The 24,346-nt window shown below is 40.9% G+C and overlaps 1 protein-coding gene across 2 annotated transcripts; it reads left to right on the plus strand.

Moving 5' to 3' along the window:
- Window positions 1-10,955: 10,955 nt before the first annotated feature.
- Window positions 10,956-15,051, plus strand: TMEM177 (transmembrane protein 177). 2 transcript variants are annotated; one of them, XM_030952466.1, is made up of 3 exons: window positions 10,956-10,980; window positions 12,464-12,789; window positions 13,925-15,051. In XM_030952466.1, the coding sequence occupies exon 3, from the start codon at window positions 13,939-13,941 to the stop codon at window positions 14,887-14,889; it is 951 nt and encodes a 316-aa protein (XP_030808326.1). In that variant the 5' UTR covers window positions 10,956-10,980; window positions 12,464-12,789; window positions 13,925-13,938; the 3' UTR covers window positions 14,890-15,051. The 2 variants fall into 2 exon arrangements, with proteins under 2 accessions (XP_030808326.1, XP_030808325.1); XM_030952465.1 differs by lacking the exon at window positions 10,956-10,980 and having other exon boundaries at window positions 12,462-12,789.
- Window positions 15,052-24,346: the final 9,295 nt, after the last annotated feature.

The following is a 24,346-nucleotide window of genomic DNA, read 5'->3' on the forward strand; positions in this document are numbered from 1 at the left end:
AGGGTTTCTGCTTTCCAGGTCCTGCTATTGTACAGATATTAAAAGATGGAAGAGGCACAGGATACAGTGTTTGTTGTGCACTGCAGTGAATCTCTTCCCAGTCACACAGCCAAGTTTGAAGCTAAATTCAAATGAAAACAATTCATTTCAATTGAGATAAATTGAAGTTTGCAAAAGATATTTCCCAGAGAGTGCAGCTGAGACAGATGATTTCCTCATCCTCTTTGGAAGGAGAAGGTCACTTGGGAAGAGGTGAGTGAAAATTAGTCAAGAGTGCCTGTCCAACAGCCCTTCACAGGGAACTGGATCAGATTCAGCTTTGGAGGATGAAAAATAGCTAGAGATGGGCATTCTGTCAGCTGTCCTTTCTCCCTTCCTGCCATCAGGGGATTCTCTGGTACCAAGCTTAAGCCTTTCTCCTAAGAATAATTATCAGATAGAAAACCCTGTGGACCCCTCCAAATACCTTAATTCTTGTAGTGCATAAGGTGCTACCACTGGGGGTGTCAAGATGAAACCACCCCTGGAGAACTGACAGGGCTAAGCCCACGCTGCTTTCTGCCAGCTTGTGATCCACTCCACTCTCTCATCACATGTACCTGTCAGTGCCCATGCCAAAGCAGACAAATGCCTCTTACTCACTAGCTGGGAAGTGCAGGGACATCTTTTCCTGTTGTCTGGACCATAAAGCACAGGGAAATGTGCCAAGGATTACCTGACATGCTGGTGCTTCTTCCAGCAGAAACCCTCCAAGAGGTGGAAGGTAAGAACGACCTCTTGCAACTGCTGCCTGTTTTTGGAACAGTGGTGCCCAGGGCTGGCTGGCAGCTGATGGAAATGGGCATGAGTGGTACAGAGCCCAGCAGAAGGTGCTGCAAGGAAGGGGCCACTGGTGCAGGACACAGGTAAAATGCCAGGGGTCAGGTGGAAGAGTGAGGTGGCCATGTGTGCATTAAGGGTGAGTAAAATGGGAGAACTTATTCAATCATTGTAAGGCATTTCCCCTTGAACTGACATTCCTCAAGCAGAGGAAATGGAGGTGGAATTTGGGATGAGTTTTGAAACCGTTCTTATCTATAATAATGCAACAATAACCAATAATCCTATTACTTGTGCTTCTCCCCATGGTGATCATACTTGCCACACTGACTTTTTGGAGCCTTGTGTCCAACATTATCTACACAGTGTTTAGGGCTCTGAACACATTTGGTTGTTGCATGAAGTCCCCAGCTACTCTAAGCCAGTATTAATTCAAGACCAGCATAAGGAAGGATTGAAGACAGTCTGTTTCTCAAAAGAAAAGATCCCTTGGAAAAGTCTAAGCAGATCACTCTTCTGCTTAGAAAAAGAGAGTAAACCCCAGGTTAAACCACTGAAGAGCACATGCAGTCCTAGTGACCTCCTGGGAAAGATTGTGAATTGAGACTCAGCTGTGTGTTGTTTATCCAAAAGTGATTATGTCAACAAAAATGCACTTTATTTTTCTCTGCTGCTTTTCTGAAAATCTCTTATCATTACCTTGGTTTGAGACAGCATTTGATAGCATCTAGCAGCTGAACAACCTTGACTGGCACCTCTGATTACAAGAGACTAGATGGTGGGAAACCTGAAGTTTAGCTTTATTTGCTTTAGAGTACTTATTCTTTTTATGCTCAATCCAAAGCCCACCGGAGTCCAAATGAAAGTTTCCATTTCTTTAGGTTTTAGTTCAATACCTTTGCCAATAGTCATTTAGTCACAGGCTGACTACTAGCATATGGAATCAAAACCAATCTCACAAAGAGATGTTAAACAGTGTTTGTGGACAGCAGGGCCTCAGCACAGACTTTCACACTGGAGAAAGAGGCTCTCGGTCACTCCCAAGGTACTTTGGCAGGATAAAGAGTAGTACCACGAGTGTTCAAATGTTGTGTTGTCCATCTGGTACAATTTGGCCAGACAGATTGATTCCTCAATGACCTGAATGCAGCAAACTTCCCCCTAACAAACCCTGATTCTGTTATTTCTTGTCTGGACCTAGAGTAACTTGGGAATGCAGATTGTTAGAGCTTAAACATGTAGTCTCTGAAAAACAAACCTGCAGGCAGGTTTTGTTACAGCCATTTAAATGGATTAACTCTAACACAGACAAAGTTGGTTACTCTATTTATTTCCCCCTGCCCTGTTTTCATGCATATTATCTTACTTCCTGCAATCCCAGTGGCATAGAAATCAAGCATCTCCTCATTAAAATTCAGAGCTAATAATTTTGGCATCCTCTGTGCAATAAGCAGCTTTATTTCAGATTGCACATAGCCTACATTTTGTACCATACACAGCTTTACAGAGTAAAGCAAGATATATAGTTATAGTGGCCAAATAAAAGATGAAAGGAGCAGGTTGAACCTTTCAGGCACAGGGCTTTTTTGGCTAGAAGGTCTGCCAAACTACATTGTCCTTGTGATCATTACCAGAACAGGGGTTTTAGGTTTAGAGATTTAATTAGACTTTTCCCAATACTAACAACAGTATACACACAATTGAGATCTTGATTTTTGTGTAAAATGGCTAACTAGTACTGCTCATGTCTTTAGAAATGGTCCTTAATGTTTATAAATTTGCAGGTTAGAAAGGAAACAAGACTCAAGTGGCCTGGATCATGAGATGACTCAATTAACCTGGGGTACATTTAAGGGGGAGAGAGAAGTTGCTAGTGAATGAAGTCTGTTCTGCAAGAAAGAGTATTTCTGTTTGGTTTTTATATTGGGGTTTTTTTTCCTCCCTATATTGCTGGTTGTTCTCTAAATGGAGCTTTTCACACTGCTCCTGACTTACTGCATTACTGAGGATAGGCTTGAACAACAAACAGGTCTGTTAATTTTTTTTAATTTTTAAAATTTTTTTGGCCTGCACTATGCTTTCTGTCTTTGTGTGCATTTCCATGTAAATTGTTCATTCCAGTTCTTGCTTTGTATGGAGCAAAAGCAAGTACCTGAATGGTCTCCAAGAGTACTCTGGAACAGTCTTCCTGTCCTGTAACTGGATGGAATGTTGGCATCTGTGTGCAGAAAATCATGGTATCAGAGGGATCTGTAAGCTATAGTCAGTTCTTGCTGGTTAGAGTGCTGTTTTGCAAGTTCTCTAAATGTAAATCTGTTACCTTTGAATGAGTAAATCATGTGATAGAAACAGATACATTTATTACAATTCTTTTCTGGTTTTGAGCTGTGGACAACATGACGCCCTCTCACCTGGTTCTTAGATGTTGTCCCTCATCTGTGAAGTTGCTGTCTGTAAACCACTTTGGCTATCTATAGCACTTGATATGGCTGTTCCTGACTTTGTTTTTAGCACTGAATTATTTATGACAAGCTATCCAGTGAGTAACACATATTATGTGTTAAGTTTTCCTTTGTTTTTATGGGTAATGTGGACTGCTCCTTCAAATGCAGCTTCCAGCTTTTTGATTGACTCCCCAGTTTGTTGGGTCTCATGTGATTCTCCAGATGCAATTGTGTAATCAGTCACTGTTATCAGCTCCAGATTAGCAGGGAGATTAGTTTGCGTTCATTAGAAGTATTCTTGGCATTTACCAACTTGTGTTTCAGAATGTGGATTACTGGTTATCCCTGTATCTTCCCTTGTGACATACAAATATGAACTTCAGTGCTAATAGCCTCTTGCAGGTGTGGCCTAACAATCACTGGTCCCTACCTTGCATATTCTTTGTCATAGAGTTTCATACTTGTTTATCTGCACCTAGTATTTTATCCTCACCACAGTCCACTTTCTCAGTCCTTTGCTTATATTTTAAGGTGAAGAATGCCTTCAGCTGGGGAAAAACAATGGTTTCTACTTTGGGTTTTATTAATAAATTGTTAGGAGGCTTGAAGAGGATGTAACACCACTGACACAAACAACAGACTCTGAACAAAACTGGTTTCTGCAAATCAATGCACATCCCCTTCTGTAGGATGCTGGATGGGTTGAAGTTTGTCTCTGGGTTTTCGTGGTTATTTCTCCCCATGCAGAGTTATTTGTAGGATGTGAAAAAAATCCAGAAAGGTTATTGTTTTATACTATGAACATGCTTTATCACTTTAAATGATACTGGGGTCCTTCACTTTTCAGTACTGAGATCTGGATGATTTTAGTTTTGGGCAACTCTCAGAAAACAACATAAAAATTTGTTGTGACCGTGGGTGGCAATTACATCAGCTGTGTAGATCTTCAATGCTTATTTTAAAAGGTACTCAAAACATCTTTCTTTAGAGCTTACCTTCACAGATTGGGATGCTCATGCTGCAAGCCAGCTATAGGAAATTGTGTGTAGCCTGCACTTCATTAGGCATCACCAGCAATATATAGTTGGAGTGGCAGTAGATGTATAAATGAACTTGATATTATGGTATCTGGATTTCACTTTAGCAACTATCCTGAAAAAGCTATTGACCCAGAAAGCTAGTATTTGATTAAAGAGATGTTCATAAACCATGTAAACAAACCTATCTATTTCAAAACAAATTTACTGCTTAAACAGGAATGAGTCTCTGTAGGTGATACTGCTTTCTTTAGACCTTTTATCTGAGAGAGGATCTCTTCAAAACTTAATTCATTTGCAAGCACATATGAGCTGATCCAGTCATATATAAAGCTGCAATATGTGCAGTCTCAGAGATCTGTGCAGTCTGAAATATAGCTCAAAAAGTTTCTTAAAGTACTGGAAGATCCTTAAGTGACTGATGCAATTGAAACACGGACTGCTCAGTGGCCGAACACGTTTTCCCAAGAAGAGAGTGTGGGATCAGACCCCTTCCCTCCTACACACTGCTATACCACAGTGCTAAAGCAGACAGATTTCACCTGGTTTGCAGGGTGGTTGGTTTATGGAGAACAGCTTTGGTTTACTGTAGCTGCTCTCTGCTTCACACACTCTGTGTAAGACTTGATCAGCTCCCACTCAGAAGCTGTTATTTTTCTCCTGTTACACATGCTGTCCAAGAAAAAAAGCTGTGTGCTACAGCTATACGTGATCCCATCTTCTCATGATGACCTTTTCTTAAGTATTTTAAAGTAAGACCTCTGATTGAGGAAAAAAAAGCCTAGGTGCCACTTTGAGAGCAGGTAAAAAAACTGTAGGCAGGTGTCTTTGGATTAGAAACTCAACAGATTGGGCCTGAGTCTCCAGCTCCCCACCAAAGCACTGGGCAATCAGTAGGGTAACATAAAGAAAATGCTGGATTTCCAGTGCCAAAGAAAATTATTTCTGCATTAACAGAATGTGTCTTTTGTTACTCTTATCAGCATGAGTCTCCTTTTCCTAGACAGTAAAAATGTGGATCTGAGCATTGGTAATAACACTGAATAAGACAAGTCTTGAACAGATTGAATTAATAGGAATCCAATGTTCCAGACAGATCTCACTTTAACATTCATCTTGCATTTTCTCATAATTTAATTCTGTTATTTCTAGTGATAGCTCTTCCGTAGAACTGGGATGTCTTTTCAACTGACTTGAGGCAGAGTGGAATCTCTGGTCTGTTACTAGAGTAGAATGTACTGTTTTTTAGACTAGCTGGTATTCTGTTTGTAGCTTCCACAGCTTTTAATGAGACAGGTAAAATTACCCTTATCTGCAGTGATAAGGACCTTCCTGGAAGGTCACAGCATTTGTGAAGTAATCCAACCATGGAGAAATGCCCAGTGACCACCTTGGTTGATTGACTCAGTGAAACAGCCCCAAATTTCTACTTGCTTTCAAATATCATTACCTTTGCAGTAACTTCAAATATTCCCAAGGTTAGACAGTATGATTCAATCTGTTAAATATTATACCATTGCCTCAAAGAATTGGCATCCTCTCCTTCCCAAGACACACTTCTTCCAATCCTGAAGGGAAATGTGCTAATTAGCTGTATTATGAAGTTATGACATCTTAATTCACTATAGTACCTTCCTTTTAGGAGAACTAGCTAATTGCAGGACCAGAGCTCTTTAAAATAACTGTATTAGTTATAGACAGTGAACAATCATCCTGGTTAACAGCTTGGCTCATGTGCACTGCCAAGAAATCCCAGGCTAGACAATGAACTTATGTTTGTCAGTTTTCATTTGATTTCATCAAATGACATCACAATGGTGTCTGTAATATAACTAATGCAATGTGGTATAGGGTCTGTCTGCACAATATGGATACACCTGAAGCAGTTTTAAATAGCAGTAAACTACTTGCAGAACCACAAGCTTCAGCATGAATTGATTTGACCAGACTCTGCAAGCAGTTTTGCTTCTTAGCTCTCAGCTGCTGGTATCCAGATTTCCCACTAGCACCTGTGTTCACCCGGATATCACAGAATCAGCAAGTTTGGAACAGATCTTCAAGACCATCCAGTCCAACCATCAACGCAGCACCACCACAGTCACCCCTAAACCAAGTGGATGTGTGTCTATTAGCCTCAGCAGAAATCGCAAAGCACATTCAGATCAAGGATTTTTTGATGATTACGCTCAAAGGAGTCCTGCTTGAGGGAAGGATTTTCTATTTTACTTCACAGGGTGCTTACTCTATCAGCTTCTGGTACATCCAGATAGAGGTGAGGGAGCTTGTACAAATAGCCCCCAGATCTGAAAATGCAGTAGCAAAGAGACAAAAACCTGCCTATTTTCCCTTTTCTGTGTCTGCTGCCACAGAGTCTGAGGTTTAGGCAGGTCTGGATCAGCAGATCAATACTTCAAAGACTCTGGAAAGAAAAGTCAGTCCCAGAGCTGTGTAGCCATCCAAATGACTTGCAGCCTCTTTATGACTTCCAAAACACTAGTTTTTAATCCCTGATCAGTTCCAAGTTGTGATTTTTTAGGGACGAAAATGTCTTCCCAGTCCTTTAAAGACTCTGCTTTGGTGTGATCTATATACCTGCCAATACCAACAACAAAATTAGTCATCTTTTTAATCCTTCTTAAATATATATAAATACAGGGGTTTGAAGGTTTGATTTGAGACCAGAAATATAATTACCTCTTCTCATGGCTGTGTTTCTGAATGTTTATTATGCTTGTCTACATCACCCATCTTGAGAGGAAACAAGTTATCTATCTTTAATAACATGTACACGCCCCAGGAATAAGAAAAATAGTTGTGAATAGTCATCTTTTTCAACAGAAGAGGTCTAACAAGGAGATGGGAATTTTTTTCCTATTCCTATTATTTCTATTCCTATTTATTTACTATTTCTTATACATGGCTTTGATTATCAGCATAAGAATGTCATTTCAGCCAAACCTTGTCTGTAAACCTGATATAAAGGAAAATGTAGTTTCTAATCTGCACTAACTGAGCCAAAAGCAAAATCCTGGCATGCAGGCAAAATTTGCAGTTGTGTTCCCCATCAGCTGGTGAGTGTGAATGTTCCATGGATGGAACACATGGGACTATGAGGCGCAGTGGGAATGGGACATACAAGGATATATTATCAATATTGGCTGCTACCTCCCCTTTCCAGCAACAGAAACTGCTGAGATCTGAAGAGCTGCACCTTCATGCTTTTGCTCAATGCTGTGTACACTTCAATCCCACTGACACTGTGCTATTTGCTGCACTTTGGAGATGGGCAACTTGCTCAGAATGACAGCTGGAAAGCCCATCTTGCCACAAGCTCTTCTTCTCCTTCAGTGCAGTTCAAGTACAAACAGGCTCAACCTTTTGGCACCTGTCAAGAACATTAAAGGTCATTTAATACAGCAATTTTCAATGCATTTTCTGCTGAGTTGGAAGTAGTTCCAGCACAGGCCATTGTAACTCACCTTAGTACAGGTACCTTCTAGGCATATATTTTGCTTCACAGCATTGCGCTGCTTCTGTGTGTTCATTACTGAAGCATTGCACTCTGCAATACTGAAAAGTGGGCCAGGGAGCTGCACTTAAAAGAAGGCTCACAAGTCACACCCTTCCTCCACAGTAAGATCTCCCACAGATCAGCCAACACATCTCACTCCGGGATCTTTTTGCCCTCTAACATTTCCTCTGTTCTTCATCAGACTTCTCTGTCTTCATGTCCTGTAAAACTCCCTAATGTCCACATTCTAGTTCCCTGGTTTTCATGATTGCATCCATAGGTGACTGGTGGATTATCTGTGTCCTGTATACTTTGAAATCTCTCCCCTCCTGCTGCTATCAATGCAACTCTACAGAAATACATAGTGTAATTTCCTAATCCCAGACTCCTGCAATCTCTCTTTCACATCTGACACCTGGGACATGCAATATTGCATAAATTTGTGCCAAAATTATAAGGTTCCTACTACCCTCTGTTAAAGCTCATATCTAGAGGATTGATGATGGAAAAACTTGCATAAAAGGGCAGATAAATCAGATAAAGACTCTGTAAAGGAAGAAGATGTTGAGGGGAGACATGTCTACATCTTAGGCTGGTGGACACTCACTGACTGACCACATTTACATTTCCACTTTGGAAATCACATGAGCAAAATAGACTGCAAGACCACATAAATCATTAAGCAAAATGAATGATTTTCAGTTCTGTATTTAAATGCCAACGTTTTTCCTAATGTAGCAACAAGGCTTCATACATACAGATTGCAAGTTAGAGAGGCAGATGATGGCAGGTACCTCTGTCTTATGGTAAAATATGCGAGAGAACTGGGTCATGTTCCTGAATGAGTAAGGCAGAGCGTGTCCTACAGCACCACCTAGCAGGCTAATTTAAAAGTGGTCCATATCCCTGGATCCATGACTACAACGATGTGTACGAGCATCAAAACCAGGGTGCACTTCGGTCTTGTTTCACCTCCCTTGGTGTAACAGCTGCTTCTTGAAACCAGAACTGTGCCAGCGTGGTGATTAGTAAAGCCGGGGTGTCCGTTTTTCCCAGTCGTATTAGTTATAAATCTCTTAAGAGAAACCACAGTAAGAATGCAATGCCAGATTTTTGAGGTTTAGTGTAAGAAATCCTTGTTTTCTAGATCTCTCCACCTGTTGCAGAAGCATCTCTCGAAGTCAGATTTCACAAACCCACCCAACCTTTTCTCTGTATTCACCAGCAGGATAAGTAAGTCTCAGTGTGATGAGGGATTTTAAAAGCCTGAGAGTCTGTGTGTTTGCTAGTGTCTGTTGTCCACCATCACCTACATACCCACTTTTTGTGCATCTGCATGAAGTGTGAATAGCAATGCCAATTTACAAATTGTATGTTTTGGCAGATGATGAAGCTCCATGCTGAGGCTGCAGAACGAAGACTGTAACAGCTCTCTGCTGATATAGAGAGGAAGATGGGGGTTTTTTTAGTTTGTGAAGGTTTTTTGGTTTGGTGTTTTGTTTTTTTTTTTTTGGTCAGGTTTTTTGTTAGTCTTTTTTTTTTTGCAATTTTTTTTTCTGGCTGCCTTATACCTTGTTAGAGCCTTGGCACTTCTCAGTTTTCAATGTTCCATTCTGCTTGATAACCTAGCAGAAAATTATGCCTTTTTGTCTGTTACTATGTTTTCTGCTAATAGTGAGATAAACGTGGTGCATAAGAGGGTCTGATGGGTGACAGAGCTGGCAAAAAGTGGCTCAGGGGGGACAGGTGAAAAAGGTGGGATCTTTTCTCTGACTTCTCCCTTTGGGTGGCAGCAAACTATTCATCTGCCTTGCCATAAAGCATAAAGCCATAACCTAAGGGTAGAACTGTGCCCTGCCATGAAGGAGTGTGTTTTCTTAGTAACCTGTTTATTGGAAGTTAAAACCAAGGTTGCCATTACCAGCTTCTGTTCACAACAGGCTGTGCCTAGCCAGCCTATTTAGTACTAGCATTTCTAAAAATCAGGTCATCTAGTGGAAAAACATAGGATAAATTTCTTCATTAGGATACTTTCATGAAAGTCCTAAAAATCCCCATAAATTTGAATTAGAACTACTAAGTAGTCAGTTTACAATCTTAATCCTTTCATGTGAACTCGAGGGTCATGCTAAAATGTCTGGGAACTAAACCTTTACTGGTAAGAAATGCTTCACTCAGGGGCTGCTGCAAAGAAAGCAAGATCAGTCAAAATTAATCACAAGTACAAAGTAAGAACAGCTCACTTTTATTTCTATTCTGTTGCCTCTCACTCAGCATAACTTCTATTTGGATAGTGAAAAATTATTACCTTATGACTGCCTGGTGTGAAGGAACAGTTTAAAACAATCATCCAGCATGAGTGCAAACTTCCTATAAATGAGACAAACCCACCCTTTTACTGTCCCCATTCCAAATAAAACCCTCACCTGGCCAAAAGCTATTCTGCATTCTGGCTTTGCAAGGACGGCACATTCCAGGGGCAAGGCTGGACTTCCCAGAGCTCAGCCCTCGGATGCCAGTGCTTCCAAAGGGCGCTGCTCTGCCAGCCACCTCTTATTTCACATCTTTCTAGAGCTTTCAGAGTGCCCAAGCTGTAGATCAAATCCACACGGGCTTTTTGAGAAATCACACTGGCCGTATGCTTTGAGCAAACAATAACTGTAATGCAAATTTTAAAAAAAATCCCTGCCTATGTTATTTTCCCATTAGGAATGAGAGATAAGACAAATCCTACACGACGGATGCCAGCTCTGCCACTTGCTGCCTTAGCGGCACGCATTCCTGCCTTGCAGTGGAGAGGGCTGTATTAATCATACAGATGTAAAGCATTTCGCAGGAAGAACGCCGGGACTTAGAGCACAGAATTAAGTCATGAGGCGGGCAGAGAGCGGCAGTCCCCGCCTCATGCGGCGGCTGCCCTTGGAGGGGTAGAGTGGGTGTCTCTTGCTCTTCGCCGGCAGGTTCAGAGGGTCGGACCTTCCCTTCGATGCGCTCGCCCGAGGCCGGGTTCAGAGGGTCGGCCCCTCCCCTCGGTGCGTTCCCCCGAGGCAAGCCCCGGGCAGTGTCACTGCAGCCATACCCGGCCGTTCTGAGGGGAGCCGGCCCCGCCCGCCATGGCGCCCCCGCCCGCCCCTTCCGGCCGCAGCCCCGCCTCGGCCCGGGACCCGCGGTAGGTGCTGGGCGGCCGCGGGGCGGGGGGACCGGGCGGTTCCCGCGGCGGGGCGCCGGGGGTGTGCGTTTGTGTCACCCTTGTCTTCTGTGTTTTTAATTTCGTGACAGCCGGAGCCCTGGAGGCGGGTCGGGCCCGCGCCCCGTTTCCTGATTGATCGTGCTTTAAGCTGGGCTTTCCTCTCGACTACGTGCGATTTTAAAGCAATAAATTCAGTAATGCACACGTATTATGGCCAAACCCGCCCAGATATCCCCCATCTGAACTTTAGCTGATACAGATCTCTGTGTTCAGTGAGAATTAAGTGCCTGTGACACCGCAGAGATAGAAAGTATTTCAGCATGTGGGGGAGGCCTCTGTAAGCATGGCTTCATGGTTACTAAACGATTAAATTAGCAGGATATGGGCCATATAAATTGTTTTGCAGTTTCCGGTTGCTTTCCTCATACATAAATTGCACAAAGTTGATGAATAAAATGAAGGTGCCATGCACGGTTCGGGTTGCAGTGGGATATCTGCAGGAGCTGAGCATCTGCACTGACCCCTGAGGAAGGCTTGAAAGCATAAATGCTAAAATGTATTGCGAGCAGTTTTCCTTTTATTTTCCTGAGTATTGACTATTATGAGAAAACAAATGTGGCATTTCCTGCTTACTTTTGCATTCGATGTGCACAATCACATTTGCCCATGCAAGGGAGGACTTTTCATTAGGTAATGCAAGGAAGGAGAGTGGAGTTTTCAGTGTGGTCTGTCCTTGCCCACATGGGTGTGGATGTAAGCTGAAGAGGGACTTTTTTCCTTGCAGCATTTCTAATCTTAAAACTATGTAGCCAGCTCCAGTGGGAGGGCATTCTCTGACAGGAGAAACCTGTGAAGTCCCTGCCTCAGCTTCACATGAGGATCAAGTGATAGGCTCCCTACAATCATCCCTTGGAAGTGCTTTCCCCTGCACTGTAAATTACATGATCTTTTCAATCAGATCTAGATACCAGATTTGCTGAGAGGTCATCAACTTCAAAATGGTTTAAGTATTACCATTTTCTCATTTTTAGTTCTATTATCAAGGAGATTTTCTCCTGAAATTTGGTTTCATCCAAGGTCTTGGCTCTTTAGCATGTTTTTCTTAAATAATATTGTCAAAAAACTCACCACCTCTGTTTTCAGCAGAATGTAAGAACACCACTAGTTGTTGCACTAAGAAATACATATTAAATTACTGTATGATTACATACATCATTGTTTTTATTAAGCACTCAGTGTGTGTTTAGTGCAGCATAAATATTAAACAAGATTATTCTTCCCCTGGTGGGTTTACAGTCTGAAAGATCTTCATAGGAAGGAGTAGTAATAACATATTAATTTAAAGGTGGTGTTTTAATGATCTCTTTTTGTTTCCCTGTGGTTAACTCTCATTTGCTGTTGATCATGATGGGTGTATCCTGGCATGTCCTGTGGTGCTGTTTGATGATGTTACCGACCCCAGTTGTCCACTCTGCCCCTCTGTGAGAAGTTCTTGTTCAGCACATGTGGAAGGAGAGCATGTGTCCCTGCTTCAGCTGCTGCCACACAGAGCCCAGCAGCATAGCTGAGGCCCACCTTTGATGGCACTCCACGCTCAGACTTTGGTTGTTGTATCAAAGCTCAATTCCCTTCTGCCACCTCAGCTTCCTGTGAGGACAGCTGGAAACACTCGTGTCTTTAACAGCTGAAGCAAGATTCTATGAAGCTCGTATGTGAAAGCCCTGAGAGAAGAGACACTGCAAATGGAAAGAGTGGTGCCCAGTTTTCACTGATTTCTGCTGGATTTAGGTGCCTAATTCACTTTTATACCTTCCCAGTAGCATCGTTCTAGGCGGAAATTTTGTATCCAATAGAATTTTGTTTAAGAGGAAATTGGAGCTTTCCTGGGCAGAGCATGTAATATGGCTTGGACCATAAAAAGAACTGATGCTTCCCAAGGGAAGTATGTCTCTTGAACTGTATGAGTTGGCAGGTTTGAAAGTTTTAAGTTTATTTGCTTATTTAAAGAGTCATAACACAGTCGTAGGCCCTGAAACAATTTATCTTCCAGTTTATGCTCTAGATTGAACATAGTATTTGTCAGAGAAATTATTTCAGAGTCAATTTTTTAAAAGTAGCTGCTGAAAGCATGCTGCTTTCTGAAAATATCTTTTTGCTGAGTAAGCCAGAACCGCTGCCTGGAAGTTTAAATCTGAAAGAAAAGAAAAAGAATGTATAGAAAACACATACTGTTTCTTGTTGGGCTTTAGTTGGGTTTTTTTGGTTGGTTTTTTTGGGGGTTTTTTTTGGGTTTTTTTTTTTTTTTTTTTTTAATACTGAGCTTGACTATCCATCAGAACAAACTCCTAAAGGAAAATTCTGTCTCCTGAAATTTTTCAAATTAAAATGTGATCCTGTTTTGAAAGTTGTAGTCAAACTCAGCTTATTGAATTTAGGATTCAGGTTACTGATTAAAATTTTTGCAGCTGCACTGTAGAGGAGGTTGGCACAGACTGATCTAATTATTGGCTCTTTCTGACCTTAATACCTGTAGACTGTATAGTGGAAGGCAGGACTGGGATTGTGCTAGCAAGGACTGGACAAGTATGTTGGGTAAATACAGGGTGTGTATTGATTGCTGGGGGAGGAGGAAGTGTGGTGGCTTTAGTGTTGTCTTTATTGTGGTAAATTGATTTACTGGAGGAAAGGGAGAAGTTAATTCTTCATATCAATCATCCTGTGTTTAAAGGCCCAAAAATTATTGTGTATCTCTTCCTCTGTAAAGATGTTTTGTGTTTTGTTAATGTAAAAAATTGTTTCTTTGGTTATTGTGCTCTGCTTCTTCTCAAGTTTTCTGCTTTGGTTGTTTGGGGTTTTTTTAGTGCTAGAGAGATGACAAACCTATCTGTGCACAGTTTAATTCCTGGTTTTGTGTTACGAACAGGTTAGGATTTGACTATGGCAGTGCGATTCCTGTGGAAGGCATCAGTGTGGTTCAAGAAGCACAAGATCACTGTGTTGGCTGTTTCTTGCATGGGACTGCTTGGCACTAACCTTTCCTATCACGTGTTTCCTGAGCAGACATTCAAACTGCTGCACGAGTGCTGGTCAGAGGGGCAGCCAGCTGAGCTTTCAGAGAAGCTCTGTGGTGTGTTTCAAGATGTCCTTCAAGATACTGGTGTGAAGTCCAGTGGCTCCTACAGAGCCTTTGCAGCTTCTAGCTTCCACCCTGTGAGCGCTGGAATTCCCTGGCTGCCCGAAGGTTGTTTGGTGGGCATCCCGCCTAACTTTGATAGCACAGCTGAGGATAAAAAAGGAATAGTCAACCATGTTGTTGTAATAAATGGCAAGGAGGTAGACTGGGACAGCAGTGAAGGTGTGGCTTTGAAGGAAGCTCTCACATTTTCCCTTAAAGCTCAGAAGTTTGCCATTGCCAGAGAAGTTATGTACTTGCAGAATGGCAGCCCTTTAGCAAGTGCAGTTGTGGCTCCGACTTGCTTGGCTGGGACGTTTGTCTGTGGGACTGCTCTAAAGCTGCTGCTGGGGTTATCCAGTGGCCCTGTGATCCTCCGGGGCCTCTGTAACCTTGTCACTGCCATGGGAGGACTGCTCTGCTACTATGTTTCTTCTGATGCCATCACCTATCACCTGGACTGCAGGGCCGACTCCAAGGCAGCCAGGCTTTCCAAGGACTATGCCAGCGGTGGCCTTGAATTTTATGATAAGATCTTGTCCCGCAACAGGATTTTTCGTGGTCTGATGGGCAAAGAAGGGATGAAAACGTATGCCCCAAGTGGTAACCTTTTCCCAAGGCACTGGTTCAGAATAAAGTATACCCCATACACTTACCGGAGAACTTTGATTCTTAATATTTTAAGAGAGCTCCAGGCATCTGATGGGAGTGCATGAATTTTAAACTTGTGAATTATGTATTTTGGAACACCACTGTGCTGCTTTTTTCTTTTTTTGCTTCTGTATCTTCATTAGAATTTTGGGGTTTATTTTTGCATATAGTTCAGAAAGAGTTATTGCACGTTTCTTGAATAAAGAATTCTCTCTTAAAATATTAAAGACCTGCTTCCAAAGTGCTCAGTTCTGTGTGCATCTCAAATCACAAGACTGCTGAGAAGGGAAACTTTTCAGACACTGATCTGGAAGCTCTGCTGTGCTGCTTTGCCTTCCTGCCATTTCAGTCTGGCAAATTGCAAGGTGCAAGTCCAGAGGAGGTTTTGGAATCATTACTATTTAAATTCGGGTGTTTGCTCTTTCTCTTGTGGAACAACACGGATATTTTTAAAAAATGGGCAGTCTGTACCATGTGGTTACATAAATATCAAGACACAGAGTGTTTCTGTTCTGTATAAGTTCTTGTGCTGTGTATGTTCTTATGCTGCAATCACCATTCTTCAGTAGGAGACATTAGTTATGCTGCAATTCCTACCAGTACAGACAGTTTATTATCAGCACCTGCATCATTTGCTTAAATCTAGTTCTGCTCTCTCTAGTACATGGTGACTGCAATGTCACTGTGAATGTTCCCCAGGAGTGGTAGCGTGTAAGAGGACTGTCCTGGATTGTTTCCTCACAAGTAGGATAAGCATGTTGAGAAAAGGTTTTTCTGCTTGTTTGGTATAGTTTTTTGTTTCATTTAAAAATATATGTAGATGTATGTCACCTGTTTTATCAGTGAAGGCAAGGTATGAGACATGAGCCTGGCATTTGGTGCAGAAACTGGTGAGGTCTTGGATGCAGAGTTGCCAAAGGAGATTATTCTCCTGGCTCAACAAGATTTTGTCTGGCAGGCCAAGCTTTGCCCAGGATTACTAATCTTTTGGAGAAGTCTTTAGTGCATGGGCAGTAAGCTTTCCACTATAGCCTCACCTTGATTTTCAAGGTGATAGTTTTCAAACTTTGTGGTTCCTTCTTTCCTGTATTTCTATTGCTGTTCCAGTAGCTCTCCCTGGTGATGTCAGAATAGTTCTCATCTCTGTCATTCTCACCAGCAGCTTCTATTATTTTGTGTTTTCTCAGTCAGAGATGTGCTGAGTGTCCTCTCTGCCCTGGCTTTGTCCTTTCTTCATCTGCTTCAATAAGAACTGTCACACCTGTGTTTGCTCGAAGCATTACTGAGTTCTGTTTCCCTTTTGAATCACATGATGACATAAAATTGATATTCTGGCTGCTGAAGCACTGCTGTTGCCTTCCATTGCTGAAGCCATGTGTGTGAGATGTTTGAGTTTCTGCTGAAGTAATCTGTGCCACATGCTTCTGAAACATCACGTATTGCTTGCACTTGTCTTCATCAGGTCATGAGATGTCTCTCTGGTGTTTTTCTGACTGTAAGGTATAAAGCTATTGTTTTTGTGTCCTTTGTGAAAGAGTGATAAAATTTCCTGATCTGTGGAATAAGAAGAGACTTCACTTTTAGGCAGGGGTCTTTAAAAGCTTTGACCTTTTTTTTTTTCAGCTTGTCTTCCAGACAAATCCAATATAAGACATAACAGAAGTTTGTTGGTAGAGTGAAATAGTGACTCAAAACTGGAATATAATTCCTGGTTTATATAATCTGTGAGTTTATTTCATCCTCCTGTTACTCCTTCAGACAAATATAAACTTTGTGAAATATTCTCAGAGAGAACTTGGCCCATTTAGTTTATGTGGTTGAAGGAACTGCTGCTACAGAGTGCAGAAAGGAAATCAAGACCTTCTTGGGAGATTTACAAATAACATTTTAAACAAAATGAAATTAAAGTAATCTACTTGTCTTTTATCACTCCTTACTGTTGCTTTTCATCATGATGCCTGCAGCTGGTGTGGTTATTTGACATTGTTGGGGTGTAAAGCCCCAGTGATGCTAATGGGTTTTGCAGCTGTGTGCTTCACTTGACTCTTGCAGTGGGATTCTCCAAGAAGCTCCATGTATTTATAAATGTTGTGTCCCATTTACCCTTCTCTGAACTGGCTGTGGCACATTGGTGTTGGTAAGGAAGGGCTGGCTAGCACTAAGATGCATTATCCTTCTTTCCAAAGACAGATTCTTGCCAAGGGCTTACACACCTCCCTCTCTATACAGCTGAGCAGTGTCATAGTGCCAATACAGGGAAAACAGGAACTGCAATCACAACTGCTTAGTAAGATTTCCCTGAACTTTGGGAATGTGCAGGTTGTCCTGGAAAAGATTTTTGTGTGTGTGTGTTGCCAGGTAATTGCTGTGTGCAAGATCACCCATGCTATTTGGCAAGTAAGGGTAGCACAACTCAAATACATGGCCGTGACAGTACTCATTAAAAGTCTTTTATTATACTGCAGATGTTTTCCTGTAGGTAGAACTATCATTGAAATCAAACATGAACTCCACATACTGGCAATAAAAATGGTCTGGTTTTGAGAGTTCACTAGAAGCAAGCATCCTAGAATTAAAGGTGGAAATGTTTCATACTAAGAATGGTCTGATGTAGAAAAGCAAGTTCATTCAATGGTCCAGAAAAGGCCAAACAAATCAGTTTTCAGTATATCATGTCAGTGAATAGCCTCCCCTGGCTCTGAAGCTGAAAATCTGAGGAATTTGAACAACTTGTTTTAGTATTAACTGGCTTGTCTTTTGCTGCTCAGACAAGGCACACTTTGTACAAATTTTTGTGTAGAAAAGCAACAAAAAATGTTAAGCTAAAAGGAATTGCTAGGAGATGTAGATAAAAGAAGTCTAAGTCTAGAAACTGTAAAAGCAGAGATATCGGTGGAATAATGAGCTCTCATAAAAATGGATACTATCTACAGATATGAACCTCTCTGTCTGCTAAAGTGATTAAAGGATGAAGAAGGAAAAGTAGAAATGACCAAAATGAGTTGCTAGTTTAAATTTAGATAAAATCTAGTTTAAAGAGGGATTTGCTTGACTGGTTTATTTGTGTTATTATCCTGAATGTTCTATGTAACTGAAAAGAAAATTATCCTTGTAACTTCTTTTTTATATAAATGCAATTCTTGCTGCTTCATAAAGCTTTAGTGGGTGATGCTGCAAGAGATGAGGGTCACCAAGGTGCTTTGCTCAGAATTGCCACTGAAGTGTAAGAAATGTACTCCAGGACCTGACTCACATATTTCTTTATCCTAAAAATTGCAGTTTCTTGTTGTAGAGGTATCTTCCGCTTGTATAATGGTTAAAAAACATAAAGTTGTCCGATAAGAGCTATATTGAGAGCTTAACAGTTTTCTTGAAGGCAAACAAGCTGTGGAAGTCATCTGATTACAGCAATTCCTGAATCAGCTGCTATGGGTATCTGGCTTCTCTAGCAGCTTACAGAAGCAGGAGCTTCAGAGAGAGGGAAATCTCCACCCAGGTAGCACTGAGTAAAGCATGTGGACTTGCCCAGAGGGCTTCAGTTGAAGGGTAGTGGTCCTTTAGAAAACAGCCTTTTTTATTACAGTAGAGCACTGCTATCACCCCATTTCACATTAAAGTGGTTTCCAGAATTTGACAGATAAGATGGTGAGAGAGCTGACTGCAGAGCTGTGGAGCTTCTTGCCCTGCAGGGAAAGCTGCTGGTGCTGGGAAGAGTCTACTACTGTTTTGCCCTTGGCTGTAGCAGTTGTGAAACAACCACAGTGACAAAGTGTGGCTTGCATGGGTGGGGTGTGAATTTGAATGTATGAATCAAATCATCATGACTGAAACACAAGTGGCGTTCACCAGAGGAGCAAATGCAGAGGAAGCATCAAGGAGTGAGTGCTGCTATGTGCAGTATGTGGACCCTATCCTGGAACTATTATCTGCTCCTGTTCACTAAAAGCTCCATGTAGCAGATGTGATTACATTAATATAAAAATCAGTAACTTGCAGACAATCTGCTATCCATGCATCCAGTTCCTCCTTGATTTCACTCATCTCAGCTGGAAGTCTATATTATTGAAAGGCAGAATGCCTTTCAAGCAGAACAATGCTGATGTAGGAAGACATACTTAAGATCTTGGAATAAGGAGGACACCTTCGGGAAGAGAGAAATTTGGTTGTTGTCAAAACCAGACTTAAGAATAGAAAAAACTGTTATTATTCTCCAGGAATTGGTGTGTTAGACAAATTAAACTGAAGGCACTGTAAAATGGCTTATGGATGTTTTGCTGGGCATCTTTTTCACTGACAATATATTGGTTTGTTAAGTTGAAGTGAGTATATTCAGGCTGCTCAAACTGCCAAATCCATAAAGTTGAGAAAATCACTAAAATTTGGCCAGAAATCCGTCTGTTTTTCCCATCTGGAAAAGTATAAGCCAAACTCTTAAGCTTTGTAGCCAGAAATGAACACTGAAATATCTCTGCAGTTGGAAGTTTTTACTCTCCTCAGTAAGACCAAGTTTGCCAAAATCTATCCAGGTCTTCAATTTTGAGAGAAAGGGTGTTCTTAAAAACTCAGTTTTGTGTTCAAAAATCCACTTTGATAAACACAGCCAACCCAGGTGTACTTTTTTTGATTCCTACCCTAGTTTTTCTGTAGGAAAAACATACTGATAGAAGAATTTGTGGTGCTCTCTGCTTGTTTTGAAAAAATAATTGTCCCCCAAATCATGCTTACTGGAGAACTTTTTCCTGTTTATTTTTTCTTTTCCTCCCATGGTTGAACTTCCATCATCTGGAAAGTTGGTCCCTTTTCCAGTCCTGACCTGGTTTCTCAGAATCACTTTGTGCTTTGGTTTGCAGGAGCATTACCTTGTTAATGTAGTCAAGGTGTTAACAGCTTCTTTCAATATAAATGAGTAACAGATGAAGCTGAAGCTGTGTTTTCCTCTGTGTATAATAAAACTACTTCTGTAGAAGTCTTGCAAAAGCAGATCTCATTAGGGTGACTAGGAGTATTTAGAAAACACAAGACATTGTGAGCCTGATCCCAGGTTCACAGTTCCAGCAGTTCTTGCAGAGTGAACATGAAGAAAGGAAATGCAGTATCCAAACAACTTTTATCCAGTAACTGTTTAGTGGTTTAGTGCAGACCTGCTGACCTCTGAAAGCTTTGTTTCTATCATTTGCTGGAAATTTTCCAGTGGGAATGTTGTTGTTTCTTCATTCTCTGTTTCATTTCCCCTTGCTCTGTTACTCTAATTGCCTCTTCAGCCTGCTGACTCATCTTCCAAGCTGCTTTAGCTTGCTCAAGCAAGATTTGTGAACTTTTAAGTGCTCACTTGCTGCTTGCACTTTCATTTGCACCTCCTACTTTTTCCTACAGTACTTACCTGCCAAAGACTGCAGCATCTTCCATTCTCCTGTTTTACTACATTTAGTCTACATGTTTTTTCAGGGAAAAATGCTTTTGACTACATGAAAAATAGGCATTGTAGTTAAAGCCTTTCCTATTTTGCCATAAGAAAATAATTTGATGTTACTTTTGACATTTCTACTTAGCATTACTCTTTAAAAGATATATTTCTTATTTGCTGTCTATGGCACCCAGTTCACTTTTGATCTTAATTTGCCTCTGTCACTTTTAAGCTGCTATTCCCTTTAAGCCCTTACAAACTTTGTTTCCTGTTTCTGAAAATTGCAGGGTATTTCATATACCTCTGGCTAGGTGAGGTATTGTGAGTTGAGAAGTTACAACTTTATGTAGTGCTGTTAGCTGCTTGTACTTAGCTCAGGCACATCCATGTGCTGGTTTTGAGAATTGTGGGTTCTTGTATTACACCACTGTAGCTATTAAGAGATACAACTTATGAGGAAGTAAAGATAAAACTATAACCTGCATTAGTGTTTTAAAGCTACATTGATTCTTAAATTAATTACTGTACAATGAAATACTGAATCAGTTTCTCAGGGAAGATTTAAAATTAAGATCAAGCCATGTTTTAAATAACAAGCCTGGTTTTTTTAAAAAATATCTTTTTTTCCCCATTTTTTTATTCTTCATTTTTCTGACTAGACTGGAGGCAGCTATATAAATATTTCAGACAACAGAGCAGGGTAAGAATTACTCTGTAGAAAGTTTTCCTTGTAAGATCTTTTCTCATTTGGGATGAGTTTCACTGCCTCAGTGACCATGTTTTAAAAGCATGTTATATAATTCTCTGTAGATACCCACGGACAGATGTATTTATGGTTTTTGGAAACATCATGTAATTTAGGCATAAATCTTGAAGTGTGTTTTATAGTTCCTCATTAATAATAGTGAGAATTATGCTCATCTAAGGCAGCACACATAAATTCTTAATGTTCAGACATTCATTATATGCCTGTGATGGTTAGAAGTTGCCACAGGAAAATAAAAGCCAGTGATCCCAAAGATTATTATTTTTATATATTCTTTTAAGCAATTTGGAAAATTGTGTTCATCCCCTAACAGTTATTTCCCTTTGATTTCCACATTCTTCATCTTAACCTAAAGATATCGTACTGAATATTGAAAAAGTCAAGTCAGCAACCAGACAAACTTTTTATTGAAGTTTTCATTAAGCATGGTAGCACCTTATAAAAGGAAATGCTGAATTCATCATTTTACAGAAGTTATAAATTCAGGTAATTTTTTTGCAATTGCAATTTAGAGATCCTAATCAGGTTTGCCTATATCTTATATGAAGACAGCTGTGGCACAGTTGCAGGTGGCTGGATGAAAACTTGGCATGTGTATGATGGCTTTACCCCTGTGAAGCAGGTGAAAAGGCAAAGGTTTTTTCTTGCTTTTCTGGCCAGAACATAACTTAGGTATTAGAAATTGAAATCATACTTTAGCAATTGCAAATTGAACTGTAAAACCATTTCTTTCAATTTTTTTTTTTTTACTTTCCAGCAGCAGAACTGGATATATAGAGGCATGGAAATTATCTGGGAGCTGAATGAGAAGAAGAGTAATTGGGATTTTCTACATATTAGGGATTTCTTTCAGTTAGTATGAAAGGAAAAAATCTCTGCATAGACCTCACAATAGATGAATCAAAAAGGTACATTTTCTTCTAGAGTCACATGGTGACTAGATCTTTTTTTCTGCTTATGCGGAAAAAAATGCAGTAGGCAAGCATGGTGCCATTTTCTGAACAAGCAGTTCAGCTGGCACACACATTTATTACTTCCTTGATCCACATAAAAAATTTGCTTGCACTGGAGAAGTGTTGTGTAGAAATACTAAAGGGAAGTTTACCTGTTGCACAGATTTCCCAAATTTTAGCATGGCTGTCTCTGAAGTTTGTTTTATTCTGAGGCTGGAAAAAGATTTGATGCAGCTTTGAACTCTGCAAAAATGTATGTGTGCATGTTCTGGGATCAGATATGTCCAGATTTTTTCTCCTTTTACTGAACATTGTCATGTTGGACTTTACAATATGATGTCTGGTCTGAAATAATTGTTCCTTAGCTGTTTTTATGGGTCTTTGGGTGCATGTTGGCTTCAGCCTAAACTATGAAAGCTTCTGGAAAAGAAGAGACCTACTATGCACTGATTTTCTTTCGTGGCGTTCCTCTGGTTTTAATCTTAAAGATTTTCTACTGAATTTGGCTTTGAATGGTACCAAGAGAACCAACATTGATGGCCAAATCCAACTGAGGTGCTTGCCTCAAAGCAGCAGGAGGCATGGCAGATGCTGTGATACAAATTGGAAGCCATGGAAGGTGCATGACGCCAGCACAAGCTCTGCTTACCTGGCGGGCAGAATGCAGCCAGACTCTGCAAGTGACCCAGTCGTGCTGCTGCTGACCAGGGAAGGACGATTCCTGCTCAGCCCTTGGGTCACTGCTGCTGGATCTGTGGAGGGGATCAGGCTGCTCTGTGCTCAGAGCCACCCAAAGCTTCACCCATTACCACTGGGATCTGGGATGTCCTTTTATCACATGGCTGCAGGAGGTGACATTGTGCCCACTGTGTTGTGTCACATGCTAGCGTGCACGTTGAGAATATAGATCTGTGCTAAATCGTCTCTTCAGGCCTTTGATTTGTAGATTTAAACCATAATCTCCTGGAGATTATATGAAAGAGGGAGTTGCAGGCACGAATGGATGAAGGGGATCCCAGTGTCATGGTGCAGGAGGAAATTTAGGAATTGTGGCTTTGGAAGAGGAAGAGATAGAGGGAATTTTATGGTGGGTTAAACAGAATGGGGACTGGGATACTTGTGTCATGCAATCCAAGGAATATTTCCATCATATTCATTGTAGCTAATGTGGAAAGTGTTTAACTCCTTGGGAAGCAAGGGAGTAAAACCAAGTAATCCCACGAGGTGGCTGACCTCACCACAAAGCACTAATCAGGTTTTCCTTGGACGGATTATTTTCAGCAGTGTGGAACAGTGTCCCCTCTGCCTCCTTCTCAAGTCTTATTTTACCTTGGGTTTTCTTTTTATGTGGGCTTCCTAGAAAGGAAAAAAAAAGAAAAAATAATCAAACCAACACTTTCATTGCCACTAAATAGGTTATGGAGAGCAAAAAGACTGCTAATTTTTTTCATTATGATCAAAAAAGCCCCTTTCTATAGACTTTGACACAGAAATATTATCACCTCATGTCTTTTACAATTTTCCATCTTTACAGTACTTTTTAGTACTTTGTAATTCCCTTTGGATTAGTTTCCATCCAGGCTATCAAAGAGCACGCAATATAAATTTCTTATTTCATGAACAGCTTCCATAAAAAGGGACGTGTAAAATACATGTCATGTTGTAGCTGTTTTATTTTCTTGATGTTTAATGTGTGCATCCATCACACCATCAGAAACTCATTGCACATTTTGTAACTCAGCTATTAAAGGTTTTCCACCCTGCAGTTTGTGGATGGGTTCATGGGCTGTCAGCTATGAAACAGTGATTCCCTAACTTAAATATTACTGCTCAATGTCCCTATAAATAATTTAAGGAAAATCACAAATTCAGAAGTTTTCCCCTGCCCTGTTTCCTATGATAATATTGTGGACCAAAGAGCAGTGGTTTGCCAGGCAGAGAACATCCAGGGGAAGCCTCTGTGTGTCAGATGTGAATTCTGTGTCCCTCTTGGCAGGCAGGCAGTCACACGTGCACTGGCAGCAAATCAGTGATGAGCATATGTGCTTGAGTAACTCCTGCCCAGTGGGGATAACACTTGACCTTCTCTCTGAAAGAGAACTTTTTCAGGAATTCAGCAAAGCACAAAGACTTTGAGGACATGACTGCTTTTCCTGGCATTAACAGGCTAAATGGAGTTGCAGGCTGAGATTCTTTGGTTCACCTAATGTTACATGTGCCATGTATAATCCTTGGATTTTAAGTGCCAAGGCCATGCTGATAGGAAAACTAATATCTAGCTCAAGGGCTTGATTAATGAGAGTCAAACCAAGGGGAAGGGAGACTGGCCCGAGGTTGCTGTCATCTATTAATAAGACAAAAATGAAGTGTCTGGACTGTGGCAACTCTGAATTATTTAG

The sequence above is a fragment of the Camarhynchus parvulus genome, chromosome 7 (assembly GCF_901933205.1).
Source record: "Camarhynchus parvulus chromosome 7, STF_HiC, whole genome shotgun sequence".
NCBI classification, from domain to species: Eukaryota; Metazoa; Chordata; class Aves; order Passeriformes; family Thraupidae; genus Camarhynchus; species Camarhynchus parvulus.

Coding starts and splice junctions, on each gene's coding strand:
- TMEM177 (XM_030952466.1), top strand. CDS start 13,939: ATGGCAGTGCGATTCCTGTGGAAGGCATCAGTGTGGTTCAAGAAGCAC.